Genomic DNA, 12160 nt, shown 5'->3' with positions numbered 1-12160 from the left:
CTGTTTCACAGAAATTCCTAAACTAGTACCACTTTTGAAATATCCATACTTCATATTTGCTACAAAATGCATTGACTTTACAATTAACAGTTTCCCCGAAAGAGTCCCTCAAGCAGTTTGGGACGATCTGACCTGAAACACAAATGCATCTATTATTAGCAGATTATGGGGAGAGCTATCTTGAAAGTGGCACTAGTCTTAGAATTTCTGCTAAGCAGACATATGGCTTCACTATGCTCAGTTTCAGTTTTGAATGAAGTGAAATTATAAAAGTTAATTAGTGAATATTTATATAGCTACTTGGACATTCTGATTTACTGTGCAAGGAATGTCTACCTCTACGTAATTCACCTGAATTAACCAAGCTGCATTATCAGGCACGTACCTAGGATTTTTTTTGAGGGGGGGGGGAGGGGACCTTTACTAGCACAAATGTGAATAATGCCCACCATTCACCATAAAGACGTGTAAACCCGCAAAAGAGTGTTGAAATAAGGTGTATCTCACAGGTATGCCTGTGAGATACACCTCTCCTTTACTTGGAAAACAAGGAACTACATCAAATGGACTCGTGCATGAAAGAAGCACAGGAAGAACACTGCCAAGAACAAGTAAACAAGCGACAGTGTAAAATTAAGATTTATAGTAGTGTTTTTTTAATTAGCTGTGGAAGAATTATAGAGAAATATATATTCGCAGAACAATCACAGTTCTTTTGGATCCCTCGTTTACTGCTCTACCAAGTGCCAAAACCGCCTCGTGTTGTTATTTGGGAAGTTGCGTAACGATGTGTGGCCACCAGTCCTGTTCAACCGCGTAGAGCGCAGGACGCTGCGGTTCTAAACGTACTGCACCCAACCTGGAAGGTTAGAAAAACACCCACATTACCTAGCAGAGAAGTGGCTATGTCAGGTGGCTCGACTGATAACTGTAGGAGCGTTATTCAAAGCACACGGAATTATTCTCCACTTCCAGCAGTGTTTTCTCAACTTCCTTTTTAAATAAAAGGATGTTCATTCATAAATATTTTCACAAACAACGGTTAAATTTGTTAATTTTCACTTTTCCTTCCTGTTTTGGCTGTTTGCGTTGGCTCTCTCCCTTAGTAGATCGCTTAATTTCTCAACTCCTTGAAACTCTTGTTTCCAGTTACCAATTTTGCACGAAAAGTGCTGTACAATTAGGGTAAAGCCCAGAGGAGGTAACGGGTGACAGTCATATTGCTTACGGGTTTAATGGTTATTGCAGGGTCTGATGATGGATGCTTTTTTGCATTATTTTATTTTTCACCTTATCTAACCCATATCGCGGGTATATGGTTCCGAGGATCTTCTGAAGTTGGGCGAGCTGTCACTAGAGATAATAATGAAGCAAAAGGAAAAGTTAAACACAGCTGGCGTTTTCTCCAGCCCCAACTCATTCCACGAGCATACAGACCAGCTAACTATGAACCGAATCTCTTTCCTGGTCCCTGGATCAGTCTAAACAAAGAAGGTTGAACTAATGAAGCAACAGCAATGCATATGATTGTTGAATAGATGGTGACAGCTGAACCCATTTCGAGTTAATTGCGCGGGCACCGAATCAATGAGAAAACTGGCCTTCACACCCCAGGAGATGCTGATAACTACCGCCATCCAAAAGGAGTGAAAAAATTGACAATCATTCCACTCCGTGGAGATGGAATGGCAGCGAAAGCTGACGACAGTCAAAGCTCTCAAACGAAAAGCAGAGTGCTTCACCTCCGCTGCGGGTCGGACTGAAGACAGTGCAATATCGGGCTGACCTGCGGCGGAGGGGAAGCAGGTGTTAAGTACCCCCCGTACGTGGGCTGATCCCGAAGGTAGTGCAATGCCGGGCCGACCCGCGGCAAAGGTGAAGCAGGCGTTAAGCACTCCCCATACATGGGTCCATCCCGAAGGTAGTGCAATGCCGGGACGAGGTTAAGCAGGCGTTAGGCATTCCCCATGCGTAGTCTGCTCCCGAAGATAGTGCAACACCGGGCCGACCCCCGACGAAGGTGAAACAGCCGTTAAGCACTCCCCATACGTGGGCTGATCCCAGCAGTAGTGCAATGCCGGGCCGACCCTTGGCAAAGGTGAAGCAGGCATTAAGCACTCCCCAGACGTGGGCCTATCCCGATGGTAATGCAATGCCGGGCCGACCCGCGGCGGAGGTGAAGCAGGCATTAAGCACTCCCCATAGTACGTGGACCAATCCTGATGGTAGTGCAATGCCATGCCGACTCACAGCAGAGGTGAAGCAGGCATTAAGCACTCCCCATATGTGGGTCCATCCCGAAAAGCACGTTGGAGGTTCCCGAGCCCACAGGGGTATGTGCCATTGAGCTTGGACCCTTTCTGCACTATCACCACGATCGGCCCACATGATGATTTTTTCTGTTGACGGATGCCGAAAAAACTACGGAAGGTTAGTCACATGCAGCTTTCACTGTAAAAGGCTGCAAAATGTTGACCGCTGAATAGATTGATTTGCCGGCGCTTTAGGAATGTGTGTGAGGAGTGGTGGCAGAGGGCGGGGAGGGGGTGGGGTAGATATGCCGTTTAAATTCCAGGCCCCCTCTGGGTGCGTGCCTGTGCATTATACACTCCATAAAAGATCTTAAACATCTGCGTGAAAAAAAAAAAAGAAAGAAAATACATGCACCTGGTGTGTATGTTTCCATTTGTCAGAATGTTGTTTGCAGCATGTCTCTTTCTTCCCTGATAATTAGGTCAGGCATTCTTTGGCTTCCAAGAAGGAAAGATAAAATTTGGACCTACTTACAAATTTGAAGTTGGCTCAAGTCAATTTGATGGTGTCAAGCTTAGGGTGCCATCATATACGGTAATGACTTTTATTTGTAATATTTGTATCATGGTATTGGTGTTATCAGACTTGTTTTTCACTAGTAAATTCTTTTCATTTAGGATCGAATACTTTATAGAAGCAAGAGAAAAGGCCACATAGAGTGTGTTCTTTACGACTCAATTCCTGTAATGCAAACCTCTGATCACCGGCCAGTCTATGGGCTTTATGAGACTGTGATTCGACCCGGAAGAGACAAGTGAGGACGTCTTTTGTATTAACATCATGTTATAATGACACGGTCCTGTTTCACTGCCAGTTGCCGAGTTCTCCTTGAAATGCATCTTTGGAAGCTTGTGTTGCATGCAGCTCTTTATCTGTGAGCAGACTGTGGGGGGTTGGGGCGGTGCTCTCGTGCATCATTTAGTCTATGACCTTTACTAGAAACTAACGTGCCACATCTTTTGAAATAAACTACATTCTAATTCTATATTTCTATCTCGGAAGCATAACTGAATTTTATTTCTTCAGTTCATTCTCAGTGTTTAAAAGTTTCGTCACCCTTTTACATGAGTGGACCATTTAGGCTTTGTCAGATTAGCATTGAAACATGTCCATTATAGTGCTGATTCTTATGCTTGTTGCCTATGTGCAAAGTGTTTTCCCAGCAGAAAAAAAAAAATATCAGCAGACCTCAACAATTTCTGTATAGTCCTGAATTTATTTACTGCAACAGCAGTTATGAGGTTGTGGGTCATTTTCCTGACCCTGGTAAGTGCATTCAATAGGAGTGGAAAGCAAAACTGCTCATGTACCATGTTTTGGGTCCACATTGAAGGACCTCAAGTGGTCAAAATTAACCTTAAGTGCTCCACTGTGCCATCCCTCATAACCCCCTGGGCAGTTTTGGGATGTTAAACCCCACAATTAAACTTTTTGTAAGGTCAATGTTGAAGGTAAAATGGATTCTAGAGCTTCTAGAACAACATTGATTTTATCACCAGCAGCTACTTCTAGATTGCATTTTTATTTGATTACTCGAAGCAGGAGCTAAATATCTGCAGCATTCATGCGACACGTATGCTATCATAATGTTTAGGCAACAGAAATTTATCTCTGCATAACCATGGAAATGTCCTGGAAATTCTTGTAAACATTCATTGCAAATTCATGCTCTGGGAAAAATAACTGCCGAGTATTGCCATTCCTTTAAATTTATTGGCACTTCCTTTCATGTTATTGAAGGGTAATAATGCTATTGTAGGGTAATAATGTGGACTGTCACATTTTTTGACGTGAGGTGCAGTGAGGAAGAACTCGAAGGCGATAATCGGACGGGTTGCACAGGTGGACATATAATTAAACACATTGCACTCTTAAACAGCCGCAAACAAGGTTTCTTAGCACAGATTAGAACTGTCTTCTAATGTGTGGAATCCTACAACGCAGCACACTGCACAGTTCCTGTCCCTTGCCCAATAACGCGTGAAGTCCGGGCAATGCGGTATACGGCCCAACTGAGTTCGCTCACGTGTAGTTGCACTCTTCGTTGGCACGTTGTACGTGGCGGAGATGGCTTGGGTTGGGTAGGTAGTGGCGGTGACACGGCGCCAAGTTGCTGGGGTGGTGGCTTAGGATCCCTAGTAGTGCCGGAATTTCGAGAGCATAGGCACCCTGAGAGCACCGAAACTGGCCAGGCACAGGTCATGGGCAGGAGTTTGGCTCGATGGCCCATCACGAGGCTGCCCAGCGGTACACCCCAGGTAGCCCTCTCGGGACTCATTGCACGAACCTCCTCGGCTCGTTCGATCTGCCTTCGTGCCCACAGCTTCCTACTCGCTCGTGATTTTCACTTCCTGTTTTTCTTCCGCCAACCTTGTGTCCTTTTATTTCCTGCGTTGTGCTGCAACTTCCGTCGTCGTCTTTCACCGCAGCCTGTATTTAGCAGGCAGTGATAGAAGCATGAATGTGCATGATATGTCGTATTTTGAAGTCAGTGTGAAGTCAGTGTTGTGGAAAAAAACTTCAGCAGCTGCTAGTATGGGGACTTTACCAGAAGCTGGCACTTCTGCATCAGTATGTTACAACTTTTTTTTCTTTCATATCCTTTTTTATGAAATTTTATGGTATTGCATTTGCTATTGTGCATACCAAAGTAATGCCTCGGAATCACGAGCAAATGAAAATGATGCTTTAGCTCCTTCAGGCACTGTGTGCACAATTGTGCATGCCAAGACAGTACATCAAAAGCAAAAGCAGTTATGAAAATAGTGATATATAAAACTTTTTACATACATTTTGGAACATTTCTGATTGGACCTGTACTAAAAGTTTGGATATAGGTGCAAAGTATTTCAGTAAAACAAGTTGGAAGGAAGACGGCTGGGTGTTTGCTCATGGCGTCAGTACGTCATTGTGTAGCAGGCTCGCTTTTTTCAATGTTTTTTGCAATGTTTTACATCAGGCATATTTTTCAAGTGGTTGGACACATTCTTTTCAAGTATGCTAGACATGAAATAGTTGATGTTTTCATATCTGACATTCTTTTAAAGATTTCTTGCGTAGAGTCTACATTTTGTAAACTTGGCACTGAAGAATGAAAAATTCTTAATCCATTCTACAGCTAAGTGTTTTTTATAATTATGATGGTGGAAGAAATGTGGTAAAACTAGATTTTCAATAGACAGAATTAATTGGTGCCTGATGGGGTTTAAGCATGTTGCTACATTTTAAGACCCTTCTTATTAGACCTGTCCAAAGAAATATGTTAATATGCACAAAGTGTATTTGATGGGGCCAGCATTGGTCATGTAACTGGTTCTTGCAATAGGATGAATAGGTGGGCTAGTTGGTATTGCATTACTGTATCGAAACTTAGAGCACAGCAAAAGACAGATGAGGAAGGGGCACACAACACAAGCACTCACTCAGCGCTTGTGTTGTGAGTGAGCGCTTGTGTGGTGCGCCCCTTCCTTGTCTGTCGTCTTTTACTGTGCTCCAAGTTTCGATAGAGTAACTGGTTCTCTTCATTCATCACTTTGACATTTACAATTTATCTGAGACAAAGTTTGAAATGGCTGGAATCTGTAGTGTACTTTCCAATGCACAGTAGTAGAAATATATACGAAAGTCACCTCTGTGAGTTTTGACAAGTGTATCGGTGGCAATTCCGAGATGCTGTGCTTGTTTACCCACCTTCGGAATTAATTGGGTTATTTTTTGTGTCCTCATTCATGAACGTTGGCACCAGGAAATCATACATAACAGGATAGTATCGACAAAGTTATTATATGTAACCATGGGTGTGAAAAACTGTGGAACCAAGCAGTCCCACATTTGTGATTGCTTCAATGACTGCATTACTGATGTACATGAAGGCTACATATCCTTATGCATTGGTGTATTGTTCTTTTCTCATGTGCTTTCCTGCCCGTATAATTCGAGAAGTCACTTAATTGAAGTGTTTATCTAATAGAATTTGTATTAGAATCTCCTGTACACTGCTTTGCTACCAAGAGCAAGTTCATTTGAATAAAATATGCTCTTTTATATTACAGCACACGACTGTCAGCAGGCTTGTTCAACAGAGACATCTATTTGGAAGGTATGAGCTTATAGCTGCTTTTGCCTTGCATTTTATGAACCAGTACTTTTATATGAGAGCAATAGGAATCGTAATGGAAAAAAAATTTCAGTCACAGCTCTCTTATTGTGGAGCAGGAGAATTTTCATTTCATTCTTCACAAAAGTTGCTTTCTGTCTGACTAAGACGTATACAGTCAACTTCTGTTCATTTGACTGAAGCAGGATACCAAAAAGCAATCAAATTATTTGGAAAGTCTAAATTAAGAGACGGCAAGTGGCCAGCCAGGTCCTGAAAGGGATTATCTGGCAATGGTAGTAGCATGCTGAGTTATGGTTGTCTTGTTGCAGATGTGCAGTTACTTCTTTTATCTAAAGAGCTCACATGTGCAGGTTATGTTTATTGTGTGTTCCTCCATATAAACACACTGTGCAGGTATCTTGTGACACCTGTGGGCACCCTATCTGCTACTTTTTCATTCGTTCTATTGTTAAAGTTTTTACATTCTGCTGAGCATGAAAGCAAAGAAATTGCATTAATGTGACCAATTCTACTGCAGCACCAGCTTACAGATCTGGTGATAACTGAAATCCTATGCTGGGTGTTGAAATCCCTGCATATTTAAAAGAAACAGAAAGCACAAAAGAGACAGCACAGGAAAATGTCGTAGCATTCACACTACTGTTTGATGCCCTAGCCAAATCATATATTTTTTTCAGTTCATAATTCATATCTACCATACTTCAAAAATGTGTCTTTGCTTACTAGGGCGTTGAGTGTTCTTTAATGGAGATGTACTCATGCAGTTCTTCTTAATAAAATGCACCATTTGTCCAATAAGTATTGACATTGAACCCCCTTGTTGTGTTGATGTTGCACTAGTATTACAGTATAAAATCCACAGAGTGAAGTATCAAATTATTAATTGTTGAATAAATGGAACTATACTGTACCTAAAAATGTGGTTGTAATGTTTCTATGTTCATGGATGAAGTGCTCATAAAAGTCTGTATTTTTTTGCCATGCAGCTGTACGCAGGCGGGCTGCTGCTCTTGAAATTCGCCAGAGCCTTAAAGCCAGTCATGTGTGTACTGTAATGTGAAAGCTTTTGATGTGCTGTGCTACAAGTGGGTTTTCTCATTGTACATGACTGTGCACAAGTGTTGTGGTACTGTATTTACTCGCATAATGATCGCACTTTTTGTAAAAAAAATTGATGTTGTGAGGGGTGTGATTATTACGCTAATTAAATTTTCCACGAAAACTTTATTATTATTTTTTTTCATCACGTGTTTGCTGCGGGATTAAGCCGGCATAGAGTTCCTCACTATAACACCTAGACGGACATCTGGCGCCACCGCCTATGGGAGTTTCCTAAGGGGCGCTGTGCCGTCATAGGAATGATGGTATATGTGTCTGCGAGGCTTGTGTTGGCTAGTGTAGTAAGAGGCTTCGTCTAAAACGTGGATATGGCTACACAAATAATGTGTTCTTAAAGTAAAATCTTCATAAAATATTTCCATTCACGCATATTACATCTTTACTCACCTGCAATGCATGACCAAGTGAAGGAAAGCAACAACAGACGATAAACTGTTTCAAAGCGAGCTCGAATCTTGTCATCTGTCCTCCAACTTTAGCAGCCCGCTGATACTATTTACGTATCATATAATTGTACATGCAATAGTAAGTTCTCATAGTTAAACATGTTTTTGTGTAATAGTAAAGCTAAAACTGCTTTTTACATGCTTTTTTAGTAGAAAATAAATCATTGTGACAGACGGAACAGTGCTTGCCTGGCTCTCCAAGAACGATGCCAATCCGAAGTCACAATATACCGGCATTCCCATGCATACCACAGCGCAGCAGTGCCAGATTTCCCTCTAGGTAATATAGTAAGAAACTCTATGGAAGGTGGCTGCTGCTGTAACAGTGCGAGACACCAAAACAAAAATGGCGGCCGGCGGAGCAACCGAATGCTCTAAACGTAATTTTTTTTCGTCTCGTGATACATTACGCGCATTGAAACAGTTTCTTCCGTATCAGTAATGAATAATATTGTTACTATCGGCAAGTTTGCAGCAATAACGTAGCCATGACCACTTTGAGGGGACAGAAACAGAGATGGCCGCTCTTAGCTGCCAGTGACAGAAACCCATGGTGGGCACGCTGCGGAAACTGCGGCATTTGTCTTCACGACTATCTTAATATGGCACGCTTCTGCTATGGGTGGGCGAATATCTTAGCTGTGTTACAAGCGTCGGCGTATGAATAGTGTACACTTCTAACGTATCAGTGTAAACGTGGCCACTATCCTTGCTGCTCACGATTTGTTGCGTCCCCACGAGTGCAGATGAGAAGAGTCGAAAGGTGCCTTTTTTGTTGTTGTTGACCACAACTATTATAAAGCCTACAAATAATAAAGCCCAGGCAAGTTTAGTTGTAGCTTTTTTTTCTTTTGTGGGAGTGCAGAAAGTGATGAAAGGAATTAAATAGGGCATCTGCTTAAGAATGTTCGGTGCGTGCAGACTGCTTGGTATGTCTTGAAGAGTCGTTCGTGTAGCATTCGACTGTATTCGTCATATAGTAAGCGCGATCGTCATTAGCTAGACTTGGCACATGGCATATCGCTGTGGCAAGTTCGGGGTGCGATCATTACGCGAGTGCGATCATTATGCCAGTAAATACGGTATTCAGGTACATTTTGGCTAGGTTTTAGGCTGTCATCTTGCACTAGTAATGAGTAGTGCAGAAATTTCCTGTGACACTATTATTGGTGAATCTGAAGGTAAATAGTATTTCACATCACTTTGTTGTTTTGGAGAATACCTTATTGCTGGGAGGCAGAGTTCTCGCTAGTGCTTGCATTCTTGTTTTAATATGCCGAAATAAACTTTTTTTTCTGACAATGAGAGCACATTAGTATAGTACTTGTGGTGTACCCTCTTGCTATAGAAGTCTTCTTTTGCTCATCTGTTAATGTGTACATGCAAGAACTTCTGTTTTGCATATGGACATTAAAAAATAATGATTAAATGTGTGCATGCAGGAACTTCTGTTGTGTTTATGCGAATTAAAAAAAAGAAAGAAAAAAAAAAGCCACGACAGCTGCATGTATGCAGTGTAGTGCACCTTCACCTGTTGAGCTAAAAAAGAATGCAAACGGCTATGTGGTTCAATATTCATAATGGTAAGCTGCTGACCTGATGGTTCATATGGTTTCTTGAAGTTGATAAACAATTAAAGTTTCTCTTAATGCAGCTTTTCAAAATATTTTTATAATACTGTAATAAGGTGACCAGATTCTCCAGACTGCAATGTGAGACATAAGGTAGTGTGTACACTGCAAAAAAAAAAGGGGGGGGGAGGGCATAAGTGAACTTAAAGGCAGTTTTATACCAGCAGTTAACAGCACTAAACAACAGGGCAAGAAGAGGGACACAGACAACAGCACTAACAACCAAGTGTCTTTATTCTTTCAGTCGGCAAATATATACTCCGCTGCTATCTCAAAGCACAGAATCAACAGAATTCAGCAAATTCAGCAGTTGATTCTGTGCTTTGAGATAGCGGTGGAGTATATAAATGCTGACTGAAAGAATAAAGACACTTGGTTGTTAGCGCTGTTGTCTGTGTCCCGCTCCTTGTCCTGTTGTTTAGCGCTGTTTACTGCTCGTAATCATGAACCAACCAGCCCAAATGCGTACTCTTCGGCAGTTTTATACTGTTAACATAGATTAATGGGCTAATTGGTGAGTTTTGTAGACATACATTGTGCGGCAAATTTAAACCCCATTTCAGATTTTAGCCTTAGTGCCATTCTATGTTTAAACATGGTGCTTCTGGAGCTGATTCTTAGCTGCGATGGGTGAAATTTGTTGTTTAGGTAACATCCTACATGAGCCATGCCTTGTATGCTAGGGCACCAATATCATCATATTTATTTGATGTGGCGTGAGAGCATTATGTTTCAGTTATGAGCTTAGAGCCTACGCCCATGAGTGGCTGGTGGAGCAAGCTGTTAGCCCATTCCTCTTACAGGCTAATGGAAGTACTTTCTCAGTGTTTGCAACTCGACTGTGGGAACTGTTGTGTACACTTCCTGATTGCAATTTAGCTTGGCAATACTCGTTTCATGGCAACATTATCAGTATCTGCTCTCTGAAGTGTTCCTGCCTTGTTGATGCCAAGCTGTGCTTCATATTGCTCTCTTGGTGACACCACAGCTTGGCGCTAGGTGGTCAGCGGGATAGAACACATAAATGTCAGGTGGCTTGGTGCACAGGTGTAAAAGTGGGATGTCTTGCATAAGTCTGGACATCTGATTACTTTAGTTCAAACATTTTACTAATGACAATCTTAGCTTGTCAGTTCATTTTTCTCAGGTTTTCTTACTGAAGAGTTTAACTTTACTGGGCCATAATCAAAATTACTGCATGTTTCCTTACTATCTGCTGATCTGATCTGTAGCATGGCCATGGTTGGCCAGCATGGCATGGCCATGGAAGGAGATCTGACCCATTAAGCTTGTGTTTTTGCATTCTTTTGCTGCAAAATATGCAAAGACACTGCAACTTTTCCTTTGCTTCTCATCATGTCACCAGTGCTAATGATCATGGCGTATTTATGACTTTTACTCACATTATTCTCAGAACTAGGTGGAGTCGTTAGGTGTTGCGGGAAATTAATTTAGACCTTCTATTATTTTGTTTTTTGTGTGCACCTCCAAAAATTACTTGCAATTTCCAACCAATTCTTTAATTTTTCTCTAGTGAGATTTAAAGTTTAGATGCTTATAGCTCAGTGTTGTGAATTACTCACTTGTGCAAACGTAGAGTTGTATTTCAATCATGTACTTTGAATACTGGATCATTCCATGCCATATGATCCAGCGTTCTTTTCCCACCATTATGGATTTTGGTAAAAAATTATGTACGTGTTGGGGCAGCTGTATGACTGTGAATTTCCTGAAATTATTCCAGCCTGCGAAAATTTCCGTGTCAAGTGGCAAAGCTTCCATTTTCTGCAAAAATTGGTGTACGTGTACTATGTAACATTTTCTTTCAGTCATATGCTAAGTGACAGATGTATGCTATAATGCTGTTTTTTGCAATATGCGAATTGCTTCAAATGTTGGAAATATACTTTGCTACAAATAATCATACATATCAAAAGCAATGACACAGAAATTTGTGGTCATAATTGATTACTTCATTGATTTTTCTTGGGAAGAATTCTAAATCTATGAGGTATATTAGTTTATGTGCTTGCAGTGAACTAAATTTTAGAAATACTAGGTATATGGTCTGGAAATATTGATGTGGTCTTAGCAGGAAGAAATTGTAAATACTGTTTTTTTTTTTTTATAAAAAGGCACTTTTCAAGCTAAAAAACATTGCATTCACTGTTGTACTAAAATATCTACATTAAGCAGCTATACATGTTTTAGGGCGTATCTCTCATAAATGAGAGGTTACAAAAGACTACTGCTTTTTTAAATGTGAGAGAGTTTCTTAAATGTAGTGTCACAAAAAGCATCCATTCTGTATGGTTGCACACTGGCATCTACATCAGCAGGCTGGGAAATTTGTGTAAGTTGACACATACTACTTTGGATGTTAAGGTTGACTTGCTTTTAGTTTTGTTAGAGACCTTGGCTGTAGATTGGAATGTTTTTCCTAATACTATGCACCACTGCAAAAACTTACATGGGGATTTCGTTGTGCTGCGAATGTGACTCGGCTTACTACTGGTTGCAATCATATCCAT

General features: G+C 41.2%; 1 protein-coding gene across 2 annotated transcripts in view; it reads left to right on the top strand.

Annotated features, from left to right (window-relative positions):
* Positions 1–9300, top strand: part of INPP5E (Inositol-3-phosphate synthase) — a 34367-nt gene extending 25067 nt beyond the window's left edge. For both annotated transcript variants that reach the window (XM_075691149.1, XM_075691148.1), the window contains exons 9-12: positions 2735–2847; positions 2931–3067; positions 6366–6412; positions 7420–9300. In XM_075691149.1, the coding sequence (XP_075547264.1) occupies positions 2735–2847; positions 2931–3067; positions 6366–6412; positions 7420–7493 (371 nt within the window). In that variant the 3' untranslated portion in view covers positions 7494–9300. The remainder of the gene's footprint in view (positions 1–2734; positions 2848–2930; positions 3068–6365; positions 6413–7419) is intronic.
* The last annotated feature ends 2860 nt before the right edge of the window (positions 9301–12160 follow it).

Source organism: Dermacentor variabilis, chromosome 1, assembly GCF_050947875.1.
Source record: "Dermacentor variabilis isolate Ectoservices chromosome 1, ASM5094787v1, whole genome shotgun sequence".
In the NCBI taxonomy this organism is placed as follows: Eukaryota; Metazoa; Arthropoda; class Arachnida; order Ixodida; family Ixodidae; genus Dermacentor; species Dermacentor variabilis.
Note: the sequence above shows the minus strand (reverse complement) of the source record. Positions and strands in the feature narration are given on the sequence as shown.